The sequence below is a fragment of the Canis lupus genome, chromosome 11, assembly GCF_011100685.1.
Source record: "Canis lupus familiaris isolate Mischka breed German Shepherd chromosome 11, alternate assembly UU_Cfam_GSD_1.0, whole genome shotgun sequence".
Lineage (NCBI taxonomy): Eukaryota > Metazoa > Chordata > Mammalia > Carnivora > Canidae > Canis > Canis lupus.
In genome coordinates, this window is record NC_049232.1 from 56170568 (window position 1) to 56190934 (window position 20367).

At 51.3% G+C, this 20367-nt stretch overlaps 1 protein-coding gene across 1 annotated transcript in view; it reads right to left on the bottom strand.

Annotated features, from left to right (window-relative positions):
• Positions 1-10003: 10003 nt before the first annotated feature.
• ANKS6 (ankyrin repeat and sterile alpha motif domain containing 6) overlaps positions 10004-20367 on the bottom strand; it is a 50436-nt gene continuing 40072 nt past the window's right edge. The window contains exons 14-15 of the mRNA XM_038552917.1: positions 18856-18972; positions 10004-12214 (exon numbers count right to left, since the gene is read on the bottom strand). Of these exons, the coding sequence (XP_038408845.1) occupies positions 12110-12214; positions 18856-18972 (222 nt within the window). The 3' untranslated portion in view covers positions 10004-12109. The remainder of the gene's footprint in view (positions 12215-18855; positions 18973-20367) is intronic.

The window sequence follows — 20367 nt, forward strand, 5'->3', positions numbered from 1 at the left end:
CCAGCTTCGGCCAAGGGTCCTGGGTTCATGTCAGGACAATGGTCTCAGATGCCCCCTCTCCTCGAGGCTGGATAGAGACTATTTCCAGCCAAGCCCCATTCAGAGGACGTTCCCAGGGCCCAGCCACCAAGGAGCTGAAGGGCCAAATCCTGATGCTTCTCAACTCAGGTACATGTCAACTGTGGAGACAAGTATCAGGGTAACTCTAGGAGCAATGGGTCTTCTTTCCTGTCTTAAAAAATGATTAGCAAGTCACAGAATGTCAGAGCCGACAGGAACTGCAGAGGTGGTCACGTGGAAGCTGCCTCGCAGTGCACATGGGAAAACAGGGCAAGCCGGACTGCACGGCAGCCACCCTGGGCCTGCGTTCCCAGCAGAGCGCTCACCTCAAATGATTCCTAGCAGCCCCCGCGAGAAAAGCGTTCATCCCTCCAAGACCTCTGCTGAATCCGGAGCTGCAATGGAAGCGGGACGTTCCTCTAGATTTTAAAAACTCAAAGGCGTCACCCTCTCATTTTTAAAATTTCATCCTGATTCATTTGGACAAATGTGCTTTGCAGAAACCTTGTTACTCCCAAGAAAACAACAAAGAAGTGATGGCTTCCTGAGCCGAATCCCTGGGAGGTGCAGGACTCAAGAAACGTTCTGCTTTTCATCTCACAGAGCCCGTGGGGAACCAGAGAAATCCCAAGTCTCATGTTTCCCGGGGAGCAACATGACAATGCAGGAGCAAATACCAAAGGCAGCAGCGATTGGTGGAGAAGGACAAAAAGGGGATTTTAGAGTTTGGGAGGCTCAGATGCATGTGCCAGTTCTGTCACCGATGTGCTGTGTGACCTTAGGCAGGTGTCATCCCATTCTGTTTTCTCTCACATAATTCGGAGGAAAGACTGAGATGCTCTCACCCTTCCAGAGTCAGCTCTGCCTGGTTCCAGGCCCCCCCATCGCTGTCCCTGGACACCACCTCCAGCCTTCCCTCCTGACTTGCAAAGCCTAGGAGGGCTGGGAAAGTGTCTCCCAGCATGGTTTCTTTCCATTTAAGCTCAGATTTGCTAAGTGACTTGTCCACATTTCTTTTTCGGGGGAGTGCCAGCTAATGGATAAGGAGTACCTTAGGTGCTTTGTCTGGATCTGACCAGGGAAATCAGCAGGAAGACAATCTCTAGATTGCTCTGGGCTGACGTTACTGCTACAGGATGATGTTAATTCTGCTGTTTACAGAAATAAGTCCAGTGTGAGTCGAGGCTTTTTGGTGTTTAAAACCAGATGGTATTTCCTGCCTTGATCAGCCTCAGAGCTTTGGTTCCCATGACAACCTCGAAGTTCCACCTACTGCAACTTCCCCGGTCTCCAAGCTTCTTCCTCTTCCACCATTGTGCCAGGGTCCCTGGAGAATAAAGCCACTAAGTAGCATGTGCACCGCACTTTACAGTTTACAACACACTCCAGTATTTATTATCTCACTTACTCCTCACCACAGTCTCAACAGACGGCATTTGCTGTTCTCTCCATTTCACAGACGGGAAAACCAAGGTCTCAGAGATGGGCTGATCTGCCCTCTCAGCCCAGAGTAGTGTCAGCAGGACTCAAATCAGGTTTTATGACTTGGAACCTCAGGTGAAGTTGGCTACACCAGGGTGAGTATGAATGCCCTGCCCTGCAGACCATCTACTTGCTTACGGTTTCTAAGTGGTTCAATTCCAGTCCTATATACTGGGTCTAGATCAAGGAATGTAACCTCAGCAAGTTACTTGACGTCTCTGTGATGTGTTTTCCTACCTGTGAAATGGTTAACAATAACGGTATCTCCAGATGGCTGACAGGATTAAACTAGTATGTGTGTAAAAGCACAATGAGTGCTTACTGGATGTCAGTGGGCCTGAGAAGCCCAGGTGATTTTCAGTTCTACTCTAACCAGCATGTGATCTTGGGTGGATCACTTGGCTTTTGGAGCCAGTTTCCTTCTCTGTGTAAGAGATGAAGGCATCATGGTGTTCATAAGGATGTCGTGGATGAGGGGATTAACACATGGAAGGGACCTCGGAGAGCATCCTCTCTCACTGCAGCCTGCACATGCATCCCCAGGGGGTCTTGTGAGGATGTGGGTTTGGGCTCAGTAATGTAGGGGTACACCTCAATTTCTTAGAAGCCTCCAAAGGGTGTCAGAGCTGCTGGTCTGAGGACCACACTTTGAGTAGCAAGGTTGTAGGTTCTAAGGACATCATGCAAACGTTACCACCAAGTCTCTGCATGACTATGCAGACAGCCATGCTCATAGATTATGGCCTCCAGTTGCAAGCTCGGTCAAAAACGCTGGAAGTTGGAGACCTCACTGGGAGTGTCAGCAGGAGCCCTTTGGAGAGTTTTCCCAGGTGGGAGATTTGCATCAAGAGAAGGGCTCCTTAGACCTCCAGCCGCCCCCCCCCCCCCCGCCCCACTCTGTATCCTGGAGCCCCCGTGGGGCTCTGGTGAGAGCTGTCCCTGATCTCAGGGCTCTCAACAGAGGATGGAAAAACGTAAATATGTTACATCTTGCACATCAAAATATTCTCATTGTTAATGACTTGTGTATTTCTTTAAAAATAAACTTTTTATTTTTTAAAAGATTTCATTTATTTATTCATAGAGACACACAGAGAGAGAGAGGGGCAGAGACACAGGCAGAGGGAGAAGCAGGCTCCATGCAGGGAGCCCGACGTGGGACTCGATCCCAGGTCTCCAAGATCAAACTCTGAGCTGCAGGCGGCGCTAAACCACTGTGCCACCACCGGGGCTGCTCAAGTTGATTTTTTTTTATTTAAAAAGTTTATTTTTAGGGCAGCTCTTGTGGTGTGGCGGTTTAGCGCCACCTGCAGCCCAGAGTGTTTAAAAAAATCAACATGACCCAGGAATGCTAGGGGATCCATGTACAAGTGTGTGACACACTGGAGATCAAGGTGGAGCTATCACACAGGTCCAAAGAACACAGTCTGCACCTCATATTTTCTTGTCCAGTTCCTTCTTCCGTATTCTTTGTATATAATTGCAGATTGTAAACTGAATTATGTGTGTTAAGTCCATTGCTTTGCAATAAACACATATTCTCCATTCATTCTTGCAATTTGTTTGGGTGCATCCCTGGCCCTTGCTGCAGGTCCTTAACTCTGCTCCTCTAATAGCTGCCAGCTCCGGGCTCATTCATGTGGCAAAGCGCGGTGTCCCTTGCACCGTGGCTGGTGCAGAGATCCTTTGTCCCTGACCCCCAAGGAACAAGGAAAGGAAAGCACGACTAAAAGTGGCCGATGCGGGCAGCCCAGGTGGCTTAGCAGTTTAGCGCTGCCTTCGGCCCAGGGCCTGATCCTGGAGACCCGGGATTGAGTCCCACGTTGGGCTCCCTGCATGGAGCCTGCTTCTCCCTCTGCCTGTGTCTCTGCCTCTGTGTGTGTGTGTCTCTCATGAATAAATAAATAAAATCTTAAAAAAAATAAAAAATAAAAGTGGCCGATGCCCCATGAGCACTCACTCTGTGCCAGGCACCGGACTTGGATTATTCAGTTAATCCTCATAATGCCTGTGAGCCAGGATTTTTACCACCCTCACCCCCACCCCAGGGATCAAAAGCTCCTCGAAGGCAGACGCTTTGCTTCCTTGGTGCATCGCCAGTGCCTGAGACAGTGAAAGAACGTGTCAGCCCTCATTCCAACGACGAGGAAACAGCTTGCTTACCTGGGGAGGGCTGCCACCAGCCACACGCCTGTCGTGAGCCTGCGGTTCCACGTGGCCTGGTGGGCATTCTCGCAGAGGATTCTGACTCAGGCTCTTGACCGCTGTCCCCCGTGAGGAGTTAGTAAAATCAATCCTCCCTGAGGTCACCTCACCAATGAAGCCAACCTGCAGAAGGTGCAGCGACACTGGCATACAGCTTCCAGTTCTAGATCCTTCTTCATGGTTGAGGCTCCCCTCTAGGCACACACAGCCTCCCCATTTATAAACCCTGCTCACAGGCTGGGTTGCCCAGGAGCCGACCCCAAGTAGAAATTAGCCTGTGGCGTGCGGTTTAGGAGCTGTCTTGGGAGCGATCCTTGTAGTGGGGCAGCGCGATGGGACTGGGCAGAGGGAGGCTGGGCCCAGGGCAGGAGGCCGCCGTGGCAGGTAACGGGGAGTTGATGGGGCTGAGCCCCTCGGAGGCATCAACTCCACGGCTCAAGTCCTTCACCCGACGGGTGTCCACGCCAACACGGAAGGGCTTCTGCCAACACTCATCTGTGACTCAAAGGGAGCGTTGCTGATTGTGATGAAAGTGGAGACGATTATTCAACTGAAAGAGCTGCGAGCGAGTGAAGCGGAGAAGCTCCGAGGCCCTTGGGGAAAAGCAATGAGAGCCAGAGACCGGGCAAGCGGCCTGGCGTGCCTGGGGTTATCTGGCGCCTGGAAGGTTCCCGCCTTCCAAAGGGACTTGCCTCCCCCAGAGCCAGGACAAGGGCAGCCCCGCTCATGCATGAGAGGTTCTGTAACAGGCTCTGGAGACCCCGACTTGAGACCCTCTGTCCTTCTCGGCCCTCTGGCAGAGAGGACAGAAAGGTGTGTGTCCACATGTGAGTGGGAGGGAGAGGGGAGGAGGATCCGAGGTGGTTATGGGTCTTTCACCTTGATGACAAGGTCCAGAGGAGCAGAGCGACAGGAGAAGGATGGAAGGTCAGCCAGGTGATGAGCTCCCCTCTTCTCTTTAAAAGGTTAGGATAAAACGTGTAGAACATAAAACTTAATCACGTTAACCGTTTTAAAGTGCACAATGTAGGGGCATTAAGCAGATTCGCGATCTACAACCATATCGTTACTTAGTTCTAGAACTTTTCCATCACCCTCAAAAGAAAAAGCCCCTACCCATTAAGCAGTTACTCCCCATTTCTTCAGCCTCCCAAACTCTGGCTGTCTCTACATGTCTGTCTATCCTGGAAGTTTTGTATTAAATGGAATCGCATAATATGTAGTCTCCTGTCTGCTGCTTTCACTCAGCGCGCCGTGTTCGAGGTTTGTCTACGTGGTAGCACGTGTCCACATTCCGTTCCTTTTCACGGCTGAATAATATTCTGTTGTGTGGCTCTAGCACATCCTGTTTATCCCTTTGTCTACTGATGGCCGTCTGCATTGTTTCCATCTTTTGGCTATTGTGCCTAGTGCTCTGAATATTTGCATTTAGGTTTTATTTTTAATACCTATTTTCAATTCTTTGGGTATACACTCAGCAGTGGAATTGCATTACCTGATAATTCTATATTTAACTTATTGAAGAGCCACTCCCCTTTCTTTTTATAGATTTTCATAGAATCACAGGGCAGAAATGTTTTTCTCAGACTTTTGGATTCACACCTCAATAAAACTAAACTGACCATCACCACCACCCTCTCTCGCAAAGTAGGAGGGACTTGCGTCAAGGCCAGTCTTAGAAAATTGCATATATTTCATGTCAGGTAAACTCATCGCCTTCTTGTTTTCCTCACGCCATCTCCACCTTTGGGTCACTGGGGAACCAACTGCATGGTCCAATCCCCACTTAAAGTGTGAATTCTCCTCTCCAGCTGCCCTGTTAGGGGCTGGCCCGGCCTCTGGAGGCCCTGCTGGGGAATGCTCCTCCTCCTGGGTAGCTCTGGTTCTGGAATGTTCTTCCTCAGAGAAAAGCCTGCTCTACTCCCAGTGTCTTTGCTCCACCCTCTGGGGCCCCACTGGGCCTTACTCCAGCTGCTGCTGGACTGGAACCCTCACCCCCTTATGTGCTACGGTCCTGAGCACACCAACACGAGGTACTGACACCAGAAGAGGTGGAGATGAGGCAGTCCCCTGACTTGTAGGAATTCTTAGAACAAAGAGAATCTCCCAGCTATTTATAGTATTTCATGAGCACTACCCCCACCCCCCGCCTGCCAAAAAAAAATTGTGAACAAGCCATACAGACTAACAGGTTTTATTTTTGTTGTTGGCTGGGATTAAACCAATTTAACGTTTCTCTTCTCTCTGTGTTGAAAGGCAGCAAGACAGCATGGAGAAAATGTGACTCCTCCTAGGAGTGAAGAGGTGAGACCTGCATTCAAACCCACTGTGCCTTGTTAACGGCCTTGGTAAGGTTAATATCTGTGGGCCACAAAACAAATGAACAAAAGGAAAAAAAAGAGAGACAGACCAAGAAATAGACTCTTAACCACAAAGAACTAGTGGTTACTGGAGGGGCGGTGGGGGGCGGGTGGATGAAATAGGTGATGAGGACTAAAGAGTATACTTATGATGAAAAAACAAAATCTGTGTGCCACAGTCACTGGATTGGTAGGAAGGGAATCTGAAGGCCGGCCTGACGGGGCAATTGTAAGGGAGGCAAGGGAGCTCACAGATGCACCACACACCGCAGGCACCTGCTCCGTAATGGTTATCACTGGAAGAAATCTGAGCAGCAGTTGTGCCTTCGACAAGCAAAATCAAAGTGGGAAGACAAATTCACTGTTATTTAATATACATTTGGCAGACAAAAATCCTTTACAGAATCAAGTCCCTGCGTGGAAATAACACTAAAATAATAATAAAAAGTAAGGTGTGGTGGTGAGCCACATGGAAACCCAACTCTGGGGGGCTGCAGCAAAATGGCAACCTGGGGCAGCTGAGCTGGGTGGCTCAGTGGTTTAGCGCCGCCTTCCGTCCAGGGTGTGATCCTGGAGACCTGGGATCAAGTCCCACGTCGGGGTCCCTGCATGGAGCCTGCTTCTCCCTCTGCCTGTGTCTCTGCCTCTCTCTCTCTCTCTCTCTCTCTGTTTCTCATGAGTAAATAAATAAAATCTTAAAAAAAAAAAGACAATCTGGTCTCTTATCAAAAGATATAGTCGCCTTGCTGAGGACTTAGATAAGGCTAAACTCTACCCCAGCCTCACCCAGGAGGGGAGGACAAGGTCTCCCAGAAGAGGACAGCCATGCCCCTTGTCCATCAGCCCTAGGGAACTGGCTCTGACCGAACTGGGAACCTGCTGGCGTTGGCTCACCCCACTGGGCAGGGCCCTGAGGAGCGAGCCCTGGGTGGTCTCTACCTTAAAAAGAACTGGAGACAGATGAACTGGGCTTCCAGTGATTGTGCTGATTGCCCTTCTGTCATCCCAAGCTTTGGTGAATCACTGTCTATAGCACCTGGCTGCTTAGACGAGGGGCTGAAATTCAAGGCAGGGTCTAATCCTCTCTTAGACTGCATGGTACAGAGGAGAAGAGGCCCCCTGAGGACAGTCTGGCAAGCCCTCCAGAAATATTTAAGGAGAACTCACCCAGAGGAAGTGATTCACCTCCCACCTCCTCCAGGGAGGAGATTCATTCTCCGGCCTGTCCTACAGAATTTAGTATTGACTTTATCAGGGAAAAACATCAGGTATCCTTACATGTTCAACAAGATCTATTAGTTAAAAAGACGTGATTACGTTGCTTGAAAGGGACAAAGACAGATGGGCACGGGTGATGCTTCACAACATCTTCAGGCTGGGCTGCAAAAGCTTCCCTAGAAGGGTCTCGAGCTTTAGGAGGCATTCTGGGTGGCGCGGGTCAGGGTAGGTGCCCACAGCTGTGTGCTCCAATCCTGGCCTGCGTAGCTGTGTCCTTGGGCAGCTCCAAGGGAAGAGAAAACTGGAAGGGTTTCCTGCCTCCTTGTCTGCTGGATCAGCTCCTGCAATTTGGCTGGAAAGCCCTCCTGCTTCTTTCTGTCCACCTTGCTGGGAATCCCAAAGACATGAACACCCCGAGTTAGGACTGCTGGAGCGTGGGGATCCGCTGTCAAGCCTTGCTTCCTCGGGCTCCGATGCCAGCACAAGCCATCTAAGCTGCTGCTCCCTCTGGCAGGAGGCCTCTTCTTCTGGCCTTACTCCCTGCTCCCCACCCCAGCTGCTGCTACATCTGGGCAAGTGGGAGGTGGTGGAGGGAGGACAAGGGGACGGGGAGATGGGGATGGGGAGCCAGAGGGAGGGAGATGGAGATTGATTTCAGATGTGCAACCACAGTGGCGATTTCTCAAATGTGCACAGCTTCACACAGTGTGAAAAGGGCTTTCTCACTTGCATCTGATCTTTAGCACCTTGGGGAGCACTAACTCCTCTTAACCAAAAGGGAAACTGAGATTCAGGAAGAAACAAGCCCACTGTTACTCAATATAAGTGGCTGAGCCAAAACCAGGTGCTGGAGTTGACTCTAGATTCAGTGCTCTTTCCAGGGGGACAGATCGCTTCTATGCAAAGAAAAGAACCCAAATCAAAAACAAAACAAAACCAACCCAAGTCAGAAAAACAGGTATTTAACTCAACGCCAGCAATATGTAATCCACAAATGTCACATGTGGACTCACTTCACACAGGCTGTCCCCCCCACCCCCCCGCGGTCTGGGGGCCCGTTGGCTTCCTCATCCGCCAGTGCTCTCCTATGGGGCCAAACCTGAGCCATCACGGACGATGCTCTTGGAGCCACGGACCTGGCACAGCCCTTCATTACAAGACTCCTCACACGGCACTGCAGAGTTTTATCTACACCTCTGAAGACACTGGGGGTTACTTAAGGGCTGGATTGAGTGTATTTTCACCCCTGGATCCAAAACACAAGCAGAGGCAGGCACAGGCTGGATGCTCAGTGCATGTCTGGCGAGTGAAGGGATGCAAGAGTAAACGCTCTCCTTGCAAAACTAGCTGGCCTCCATGTAACGGTCTGGGGAAAGGTGGGAGCATCCCCTGGGGAAGCGTGGCTGGACAGCTAGCACACAGCAGGCGGGATACTGCACTAAGGCCGGGAGAGAGGGCCCTCTACCCTGCCGAAGACACCCTGCAACACATGCGGAGTCCTCTGAGCGGGGTCCCAATCACCTCAGTCAGGAGACTCCCCTACCCTGACGTCCTACTGCCAACCAGGGCACCTCTGCCAAGAGATGCTGGGGACACAGGAGGACCAAGGACCCCTGACCCAGCCATGGCCCTTCAGTGTCCCCTCCCCTGCTCCCAGGGGCTGTGAGTCCTCACGGCTGCCACAGTCAAAGCAGATTTCCCTGACAGTGTCCAAGGAACCTGTCTTGTAAGAGCACAGTGAAGCAGCGCTCTGTGAGCGAACATACGGGAAGTGCCACCTGCTACATGGCCCCCATGAAGAGGCCCAGCACACGTGGGCATGCTGAAGGTTGGGAGATGTCCTGCACCTGGACAATCATGTGACCGGGCTTTAACCGACGTGCCCATCAAACCTATTTGATCACAAAGCCTCACCGCACTTTCACATATATGCTGCCTTTTTCTTGATGAAAAACCCATTAAGGGATCCCTGGGTGGCGCAGCGGTTTGGCGCCTGCCTTTGGCCCAGGGCGCGATCCTGGAGACCCGGGATCGAATCCCACATCGGGCTCCGGTGCATGGAGCCTGCTTCTCCCTCTGCCTGTGTCTCTGCCTCTCTCTCTCTCTCTGTGACTATCATGAATAAATAAATAAAATCTTTAAAAAAAAAAAAAAAAAAAAAAAAAAAAAAACCATTAATATCCTATGGAACTAGTGTTCCAAGGAACACACTTTGGGAATGCTGGCTAAGGTCACTGAGCAAGGGAAACACTATGGAGAACAGCCTCTTGCAGGCAGGCGGAAGGTACACGTGGGGTGGTGGGGGGTCACCAGGAAGGGGAGAGAACACGGCCTGGAAAGGGTGCCAGGAATCTCACCAGGCAGCACACAAACTGCCTGGAAGGAAAGAACCACTTGAGTCCAGTGAAAAAGACAAGAGAGGTGCCTCCCTGAGCCTCAGTTTTTCCATCTGCAAAATGGGAATCAGCCCTGCTGGTCATCTCGGGTCATCGGATGAGATCAGGGGAGCTTGCACTGTGGAAAGCGGACCCCCTCCAGCATAGCTCTTTGTGTATGATGGATGTTCAAATAAACTTACCTGAAAGGAAGCTGCACAAATATCGGGCTCATGAAAAAACAAAAAAAGGAAAAAAAAACAGGACAGCAGCAAGCAGCAGACACAAGAACTAAAAAGCACATAACTCAGGGGCCAATGTATTTCAGGGGCAAACAACCCACGGCCTATTGATAACCAACCCCCGAAGCCACGAGTACAACAGTGAGAACCCCGGGCGCTTCCAGCTCCAGGAGGCTACGTGGATCAGTGGAAGAGGCGTGGGCCCGGGAGCCCGCCAGTCCAGCTCTTGGCCAGCTCTGCCCACCCGGGCTGTGTAACCAGCACGCAGCTTCCCTCTGGGTCTCCCGGGTGCGCAGGATTCCCTGGGGTGGTGGGGAGGTCAGGCTGATGCACGCAGTAGGTGTCCAATGACCACGTCTCCTTAAAGGCCTGGCCTTGAGGGACCTTTATAAAGAAGCCTGTCAGTGACGGCTAGAGAGAAACCGCCCTCTCCAGTCACGGTGCAAGTCGGCTGGGGCTGGTGGGAGGCTGAGAGGATGGAGGACGAGCTGGCTCAACAGGTGGAGGGTGAGCATGAGGTGGCTCTGGGCGACGTGGTCATGGCTGCCTCGAGAAGCCGTGGAGGGGGAGCAGACCTTCGTGGCTGGGGAGGGACACGAGAGACCACACCTCCCAAGGAGGTCATCATGTGGCCTGGCGGGGCTTGTGGCAAAGATGGGAACTCTGTGAAGGCTGTGGTCAACTGCAGACTTTGTGCAGACCCAATGCTTTCTGCACGGTGGCTCTCAGCTCCGAGCAAGAGGTTAAGTGACCTGTCCCAGGCCACGCAGCTGGCCAGGCATGGGGCTGCAGGTGAACTTGGAGCCCGAGTCTAGAGCACAAGCTCCCCTGTGCCATGCTGTCTCTCAAGGTTGGGACTGTCCACTCACGTCTTCTCGTGCCTATCAAGGTCCCCAAGGGTGGGCTGGCTCTAGTTTGTCTCTGTACCCCCGGCACCCAGCACATTACAGAAATGCAGCAAGTGTTGGCCAAATTACTCATTTGAAAACACTTCCAAAAGCTACTGGGTTTTAGAAGTCAGAGTCCACTAAAGTAATATGACACCGCAGAGAACTATAAGCACCAATTCCCTTCTGAGGAACAGCATTAATGGGGTGTACAAGAAATTCCAAACACTTGGTTCCTTTGTCTAGAAAGTTTGAGCACCAAAATCCTTCCACAACGTAATGTATTAGGGTCTTCTGCTCCCACTTGAAGTGCAGGAAGCCCTACAGTGACATGGGGTGAGGTGCGTAGACTATCACAGCATCATCCTGCCCAACCCCTGATCTTGCAGGTGAGGACACTGAAGGCCACAGAGGAGAAGGGAATCCAAGATCACACAGTGGACCTACTCTTTTTTCCTACAGAAAAGGTTGCTGTTGCAATGAAGAAAAATGCATTCAACATACATGTCCTGAACACTTGTATGTTGTATGCTGTAGGCGCAGCCAAGCATTAGAACAGAGTTACAAACAAGCAGTAAGGGACCGTGTGGGCTGAAAAGTTAGTTCTATGTAAGGGAGTCAAGAAAGGCTTCACTGGGTAGGTGACTTGTATACCAAAGAACAAGTTAGAAGTTTTACAGGAAGACATGCCAGGGAAGGCTAAGATTCCTCTAGAACATGTGCTGCCCCAGCTAAGTGCAGACTTGCAGCTGGGCAGCCACTGCCTGAACAAAGATTGCATTTCCCAGCCTCCTCTGCAGCCAGGTGGGGCCCTGTGACTACTGGTGGCCAATGGAACGTGAACAGGAGTGGATGGAACACTAGCAGTCAAGAGGAAGGTAGTTAAGAATGGCTGTGCCTTCTCCACCATGCATTTCCCATTTCTGCCAGCCAGAAACTGCCAGCCAGATGCTGAGGCCCCTGGGGATGACAGGGCCATGAGGTGGAAGGAAGTGGGTCCCCAAATCATAGCGGGAAGCCACCTGCCAAGCAGAAGCAGCCATACAGGACTTCATGTGAGGCTAAGTCTACTGCGTTTGCGTGACAGCAGCAAGGGTCACCAACTACTACAGCAGGCAAGAGAAGACAGGCATTCGAGGGAATGTGACACAGGCATGGTGGTGTGTCCAAGTGTGGCATGTTTCAGGGAATGGGGAAGAGCTGATGGTGGCTGGAGCACTGCTATGACAGGACAATACTGGGATTCAGAAAGCTCAGGCTGGTGACCACGGGAGGGAAGATCATGTACAGGGATTGTTTCCAGGGGCCCTGGTATTGCTGGCGCTGCTCTCAAAGGAAGAGTGGAAGTTGTGAATGGTTTCCTGTAAAATTTGTCTCTCGCGTCCCTGTGGAGGAAATTGAAAACAGACACAAAGTCTTGTTAAATCTTTTAACTATTAGTTCAATTGACATAGTATTGTTAATGCTCGACTCATACTTGAGAAACCCATGGGTGTCTTGGGGAAAATAAATTATCTAATTATAAGAGTACTGAGTTTAATAAAAACATGCTGACTCAGAATGTCCCCCACCACCCACGGTCACAGCACGTCAAGGCTGGAGAGGGCCCCTAAGATGCAGGGGTCCAATCCCTCAGACAAGGACAGGACACAGAGCCCAGGGAGCAGGACCGACTTGCCCCAGGTCACATGGCCTGCAAGGGAGGTTTCCTCCAGACTCACTCTGTGTGTCTTTCTAGCTCTCCGATTTCCAGGGAATTTGAGTGGGAGCTGAACTTCTTTCTGCTACACAGGGAGAGTTTGAACTGCCTTACTCCCTCTTGCCCAAAAGATGTCAGGTTGCTCTTCACAGTGATTCACTTCTCACTCTATCCCTGCAACATTCCCCCCATCCCTACCCCCTCAACGCACATGTTTTGAGATGGGAAAAGAGGGAGAGGGTGGATGTTTCTTTCAGCCCAGAGAACATCTTCACTGAATGCCTGGCTGCGAGGCAATGACACACAGAGGTGAAGAGCAGAGACTGGAATCAAACAGCCTGGGTTCAAATCCCATTCCTCCCATTTGCTATCTGGGTGACCCTGAGGCAAGACCCTTTATCTCTCTGAGCCTTCATTTCCCTTATCTATAAAATGGGGATAATAATAGTACTCAAAAGGTGGCTGGTGACATCAGACCCTGTGTGAGCAGCAGGAGGCTGACAGGTCCTGTCCTCAGAGGACAGCAGTGTGGACTAAACACATATTTTTTAAAACCAACAAATGCACTCCAAATGTAAAGCAGATTAAAAATGAATAATCTCTGGCAGATTGTTCTCTAAGAGTAGACAGGGAAAAAAGAAGTCCACAGAATGAGCTTGGATTACAAATTGTCTCTTCTTTGTACAATTTGTGGACTCTCCATGGGTGGACTCTCCAGACCCCAGATGGCTCCTCCATGAACCCTGAGAGCGGGGACCTCATCTCCCATCAAGGCCTCCTGGACACCTGAACAGGCAGTAAGACCTTCCGGCATGCCAATCCTCCCAAGTAAGTTAAATAAGCCAGAAAAAGGCCTCCCCTGGAGTCCAACAGGGCAGAGGGCAGAGCACTGGATGTGGGGTCAGAGGACCGTGACTCCCTAGTCTACAGCTCCCTCGCGGTGGCATCCAGGCAGGACCCCATGCTGCTGGGTTTCCTATCTGTAAAATGGGGATAGGAGGACACGCTGAGGCCATGAGGGGGCTCCACCAGAGATCATGAATGGGGTGACACCCTACAAACTGCAGGGGGCTAACAAATAAACAGGAGGGTGACGGCAAGGTCACTGTTAAATGCTACCTTAGCCTGAATTGCCTGAGAGACGGGGTCAGGGTGAGCCAGGGTCCCAGCAATGCCTCCTACTTAGGAGAGAGCTGTAGATAATGAAAACCATCATTGTTCGTGTCCACAGCTGACTGAAGATGATGACAATATCTGCCCCTTAGAAGCCCCTGAGTTTCAAAGGACCTGCCTGATAATTCTTAAAAGGAAAAAAGCGAACGGCCATGAAAAGTAGAAAAAAAGTGTTCGGTCTATCCAGTACCTAAAGAAATAGAAATTAAAATGAAGCACACTATTTAGCCTCCCAAACTAATAAAAATTTAAAAGTAAACTGAGAGTACTCAGGACTGGCGGGGATTCACTGACACTGGAGTCACACGCCCACAGCTGGTGGGGATGTTCACTGGCTCTTTCTGGAAAGTAATTCAGGAAGAAGTGCCATATACCTTGATTTAGACTCTTTGACTCCACAATTCCACTTTTAGACATCTATTCTGAGGAGATAATTAGACTTATACACAAAGTTGCCCACTGCAGCACTATTAATAGAAAGTTCAGATATCTACATATCCAACTAGTAGGGATTTAAAATAAGGTAATTTTAGTACATCCATGCAAATGTATTATATTAAAAAGAGTTTTTAATGACATGGGTAACTGCATATATTTAATGTTAAATGAAGAAAGTAGGATGTAAAATTATAGATCCAAATTTATCTCAGCCACAGAGAGAAAAACATTTGGCACAAAACACTGCAGTGATCTTCCCAAATGTGAACAGCACTGGCCTCTGGGTGGTTGGATCGTGATTCCTTTAAAAACTCTTTTCACCTTTTTGGCACTGTGCAAATTTAGTAAAATGAGCGTGCACTGCTTTGAACGTGCACACACACACACAAAACGGCAATACACAGAAGCGATGGCTTAGGACCAACTAAAGGTGAAATTTCTGGTTGACCTTCTCCAACATACAAACTTGTTTGAAACTAATAAACTAATAAGTGGACCCTGAGTACACATCACAGCTGGAATACTGGAGTGGGGAGGTTCAGCCGGAAGGCCCATGGCTTAGAGGACTGCTTTGCTGGTATTCTTATGGTGGAGCCAGGTTTTTGGTTCATATTCACCAACAAAACAGAACAAAACACAAAACGTTTTAAGCTAAAATGTTCAAACTATTTTTGATTGTGTAAGAAACACATTTTAGATCACAACCTCGCTATGTGTAAATATACACAACCGAAACAAATTTTACCCTCCTACCCGCAAAGAATATTGATATTTTCTACGCTATTGTTTTAAAAAATGCTGGTGGCGAACCCTAAATTGGGTCCACAGCCGCCCCCAGCGCTCTGTGGACCACAGCCATGAAGACACTGGTGGACAAGGAAAGCTGGGCCTCCCCTCTCTCATGGGTCCTGGTCTGGGTTCTTGAATATGTCCAGAGCATTTGAGCCATTGGGCACTCCACTGGCTGAGGTTGGGTTGCAAAAGAGTGTGAATGCTGAAGGGGGAGTGGGTGTCCTAAGGCAATCAAGAAAGAGGCAGGATGCCCTAAAATCTGGCCAGCGGGTCTGGCCCAGAACAGCTGAGGCTCAGGCCATCCAAAGGCCATCCAAAGGGCTCCTGGAAGCCACGCTCGGCCTGAGAACTTTGCCTTAAAAAGTAGCAAATAGCTGCAAATAGCTGCAATGGTAACCCCAAGTAGTGCAGAAGATAAACTGCTTTTGTAATATTTAGCTTCTCCCGATCATGCTTTTGCTCCATGGCACACTGTGATGCACGGTCCTCACTTCCACAGGACTTTTGTAGTTCAGACCCTCCCTCTGGATGCTTCCATGTGGAACGGCCTGACTTTGAGGGTGGATGCAGCCTGTGGGAGGGATGGGAGTGGGACAGAGCTGTCCCCTCGATCTAGCAGGTCAGAAGCATCCAGGTCTCTTGGTTGGGAGCTAGTCATCCGGTGCCCCCGAAGAAGACCACTGCTACGGAGGAATGTGTCCCCACACCTCGCATTCGTATGTGGAAACCCTGCCCCCAATGTGATGGTGTGAGGGGTGAGGGCATTTGGGAGGTGACGAAGCTTGGATGAGGTCACCAGGGTGGGACTCTTGTGACGGCAGCAGAGTCCTTCTAGGACGACAGAGGGGACACCTTGCTTCCCTGCTCTCCGCCGTGTGAGGACACAATGAGAAGTGGGCAGTCTGCAGCTTGGAAGAGGACCCTCACAGATCTCAACCACGCCGGGACCCTGATCTGAAATGGTCAGCCTCCGTGCAGTGAGAACCAATTCCTGTTGCCCACAAGCCACCCGGTAGATGGTCCTCTGGTATGCAGCCTGAACTAAGAACCAGTAGCTGTCGACGCTTCTGCTTCTCTATGCTGGGCCTTGTTTGGTACAGGAGACAGACTGTTACAGAAACAGAGTATGGGGCAATGAATTTGAGAGAAAATGAAAAAAGGTCCCAGTTTGTGCAAATGTTAAGAAAAATGTTCTCCTTTGGAGTGGGCTTGAGATGGCACATCATCCACTCTGATCATGGCAGTTAAGTTTCCTAAGATTTGCAAACCAGCCCAGTCTGTCTTCTTTCTGTGATCCTGGGCCACAAAGGCCATGGCCACTGAGGGCAGAGGAGAGGTTCTGGAAGCATTAGCAGCTACCATCTACCACAACCCTGCCCCACTCCCTACCATCTAGTCACACTCTAGTGGCGCCCAGCTCCTGGCCAGTCTTCTCACGCCCTCCATGATCCTCACTGGCCCTACAACTAGAACCTTTCCTGTCTTTCCTTGACTGGCTTAGCTTCCCCCACCTCCATCTTCTCCTTGGCTCACATGTCTAGCCTCTGGAGGACAAGAGCAGAAAGGGTCCTGTAACCCTTGAGCCAAATCTCTCTACCATCACTCACCTACTCCCTCTGCAAAGCCCTTGCCCTTACTTGACTGGGTCACCCTCAACCACCGGGGGCCCTCATCTGTCTCCTCTGGCCTTCCCTCACACCATACCTCTTGCTCTCAGGTCCAGCACTTCCTTAGTTCTTGAAATGCATGGCACATCATCTCACCACAGGGCCTTTGCACATGTGCTTCCTCCTGCCTAGTCTGCACTCTTCTACCTTTCTACCTGAAGGTTTCCATCTTTCTTTAGATCCCAGCCCTCCTGCCACCTCCTTGGGGATGTCTCCAGAACCTTGCCTTGCCAGTCCCCACTCAAGGTCAGGAGCTCTCCTTTATATGCACTTGTGGCTCACACTGAGGCAGGGCAGCATAGTGGTCAGCATACAAACTCTGGGTTCCAATTCTGACTCTGCCACTTACCAGTTGTGTGATCTCAGTCAAGTTCCTTAATCTCTCTGTGCCGCAGTTCCTCCACCTACAAACTGGACCTGGCCTCAGTGGCTTTTGTGAAGTTAAATGAATGAGTAGATGTGACATGCTCAGAGCAGTGCTGGGCACAAGGTATCCTCGGTGCTCAACACCCCTATAATGCTTGGGACATGGATATTTTTCCAAGACTATTTTTCCAAGGGCTATTTTTCATGACTAGATCTAACGCTCCAAAGACTGTACGGCTTGTTCTGGTTGATTGAGGCCCCATGAGCCACCCTGGGGCTTCACTACCAGCCAAGACTGGTCCATTTCCAGCAACTTCCAGCAACCCCCATGCCTGCCTCACCCCCTCCCCTGCCCCTCACATCTGATAGCAGAGCAGAAATGGTCTGGTCTGGGTGTCAGGGCTCACTCTCCATCTCTGAGCCTCAGCTTCCCTGTCTGTAAAGTGAAGCAGCCCGGGCCCACGGAACAGATGAGCAGTGTTTAGCAACAGGCCACTAACAGAAGAAAAAGAACAGACAGTAAAAACTCAAGATAAAACACACGTGTTGGAAGCACTGCCAATTAAATCACCCTGAAGGACCACCTTATAGCCGATCAACAGATAAAATGATCATAATGGTGACAGCAACAGACACAACGACCCCCAGCCCCAGTGGGGCTGGCAGGAGCCACCTCCACATAGCACGGCGTGTGGGAACATATGAAGAAGACCAGGGTGCAGGTCCTGCCTCACTTGCCGGCCCGCCTCCCACCCTGAGGCTCTGCTCCCTCACCAGCTGGACATGGGAACGGTGAGGATGCGGCCTCCTCGGATTAACTGGGGAAACGTATGTGAAGTGTCTTGTGAATGATGAAGTGCTACATGAATATTTATTTGCTGCTGGCACTCTAAGTCTGTTCGATATTTCTGTGCATACCCGGCAATACACAGAACCGTAGGACCGGTCATGCTCTCTGACATAACCTCGTATCAAGGAGCACAGCCTGAGGAACAAAACAACAGAGGAAAAAGGAACGAGGCAGAGAGAGCCGTTAAGGCGCTATTTGTAATGGCAAATCCCCGGACGCAGGGCGTGATTGCCTCCCCAGACGGGGGCTGTCAGGCAAAGCGTGAAAACGCAACAGGTAAGCAAGTCCTCTAGGTTGTGGCAGTGAGGCAGAAAAGTCCATCCCACGTTAGGGAAAAAAGGAGAAAGCAAAGGAGCTGGAATAGCCCAACCCCAGCCGTGCTCTAAGGTTTGCAAAGTGAGTGGTGGTTTGCTTCTTGTGCATTTTTTTCCAATTGTTTCTCGCATGTGTGCCCTTGGTGGGGGGTGCGTTGTTAATCTTTGGTTTAAAGCTGATGAAACAGAAACTTCACATTAGACAAGAATGCGGGGCGCCAACAATAACAACAGTGATTGACGGGTCTGTGCGTGCCAGGGGCGCTGTAGGCATTTTGGTCCTGGCAACGACCCCGTCGCCTCCCCACCATCCGCAGTGGATGAGGAGAGCAAGGGTAGGTGATGGCTCGTAGGGGACACGGTGAGTAAGGGGAGGAGGGGGCTCACGCCCAGGAGGGCCTGACTCCAAGGCCCCTCCTCACCACGAGCTCTGCTTCCACTGTCACTGGAGGGCAACACTCAGCCACGTGGACTGAAAGTACCACAGGGAGGGTTTTAGCGGCACCTAAGGGAGGAGAGGTCTGGAAAAGGAGCGGGGGGTGGGGGGGTGGGGGGGGTGGGGGCGGGGGGGTAGTGAGCGCTCAGTGTGGAGAAGTGTGCCGTCCTCTGCCAGATGTGCCAGAGGAGATGCAATCGGACCCCAAATGTCCCTGGGATCACAGAGCGCTCAGGATCCTAGTGACGCTCTCTGCCGTCTGAAACAGGAGAAGAAGACGGAGAACAGTACCTTGCCTGCATTCAGTTCAGAAATCGCTGCCAAAATCTGCTGCCTGGACCCGTCGGTCTTAATACCCAGCTCCTTCAGGTCGCCGTCCGTGAGCGTGAGGAATGCCTCCATATCCACCTGGGAAAACAGAAGGGGGGCTCGCTGCCGTCGGCTTGACGCCACACCTCTTTCTTCCCAACCACAATGGAAATATGATTATGGGCCATGCGTGCTTATTAGCAGTGAATTAATTATGACTTACTACTTCCAATTCCTGATTTTACCACGAGTTTGGTTTAAAGTATTATTAAGAACTAACTCTCCTCGGCTCTAGGCCCAGGAATTCCAGGACAGGTGCATTGTGGAAAGACCCTGACCACTGAGCAAGGGAGAGGAGTCTCGGAGACCATAGTCCGGGTGGCCGGCGTGCTGCAAATCCAAGTCTGCTAGTAGAAAGCTGATCCCAGGGGTGCCTGCCTTGGGCTCCGGTCATAACCCCAGGGTCCTGGGGTGGAGCCCTGCATCCGGCTCCCTGCTCACCGGGGAGTCTGCTGCTCCCTCTTCCTCTGCTGCTCCCCCTGCTTACACTTGCTCTAATAAATAAATAAGTAAATAATAAATACAATCTTTAGAAAGAAAGAAAGAAAGAAGGAAAGAAAAGAAAGGAAAGAAGGAAGATAGATAGTTGATCCCAGTGCTGCTGCGTTTCCAGCAATCCTGGAAACCTCACAGCAAATGTGCGTATGTGGCAGGACTCGGCACGCTCCCCCCACAGGACAAGGGCGGGGCAGACTGTGGGAGGACGCAGTGAGCAAATCAATAAGCAGAAGCGATAAAGGAAGAAGGGCCACGGAGAACGGAAGCGGAGAAGGGCTGAGAACAAGGGCGCCTCAAAGCCGCGCGGGCCTCGGCTGCTACAGGAGAGACCCTAACGTTTCTGTCCCAGCTTGGCCTCGGCTCCGGGCGAAGGGTGCACGGGCCGCCCGGCTGTGTGGCTGGTGGGTGGCGGCGCCCGTCCTCTGAGGGTCAGACGTGGCCGGTGCCGGCCTCACGCTGCGGTGTGCACCCCACGTCTGTCCTAGGGCCTCACCGCGAGGTGACGAGGGGAGGATGCGGAAGCTCACGCCATGAGTATTTTACAGACTGAGTCGTTCAAACCTGATGACAGAAGGTGTGATTGCTACTCTCCCCTGTTGGGGGACAGGGAAACTGAGGTACGGAGAGATTCAGTCTGCAAAGTGGAGGGGCCGGTCCGTGGAAGCCAAGCCTGGAGCCCGGGCAGCGGGTCCCAGAGCCCCTGCTCTTCCCTGCGGGGCCACATCACCCCTCGGTGCCGCGGCTGCTCGGCCGCCCTCTCGCCGTTTCCGCAGGGCAGCGGCCTCCGTGCTAATGCGACTTGACGTTCCCTAAGAATTAAGCAGTTGTGTCCCCCGTATGGGTCCTCGCAAATTAGACCCCCAAAGGGCAGTCACCTGGGAGAGGTGGAAGTGAGCTGGGCTGCCCACAGCCCCCCGTCCGGCCTGGGCTCGGGAG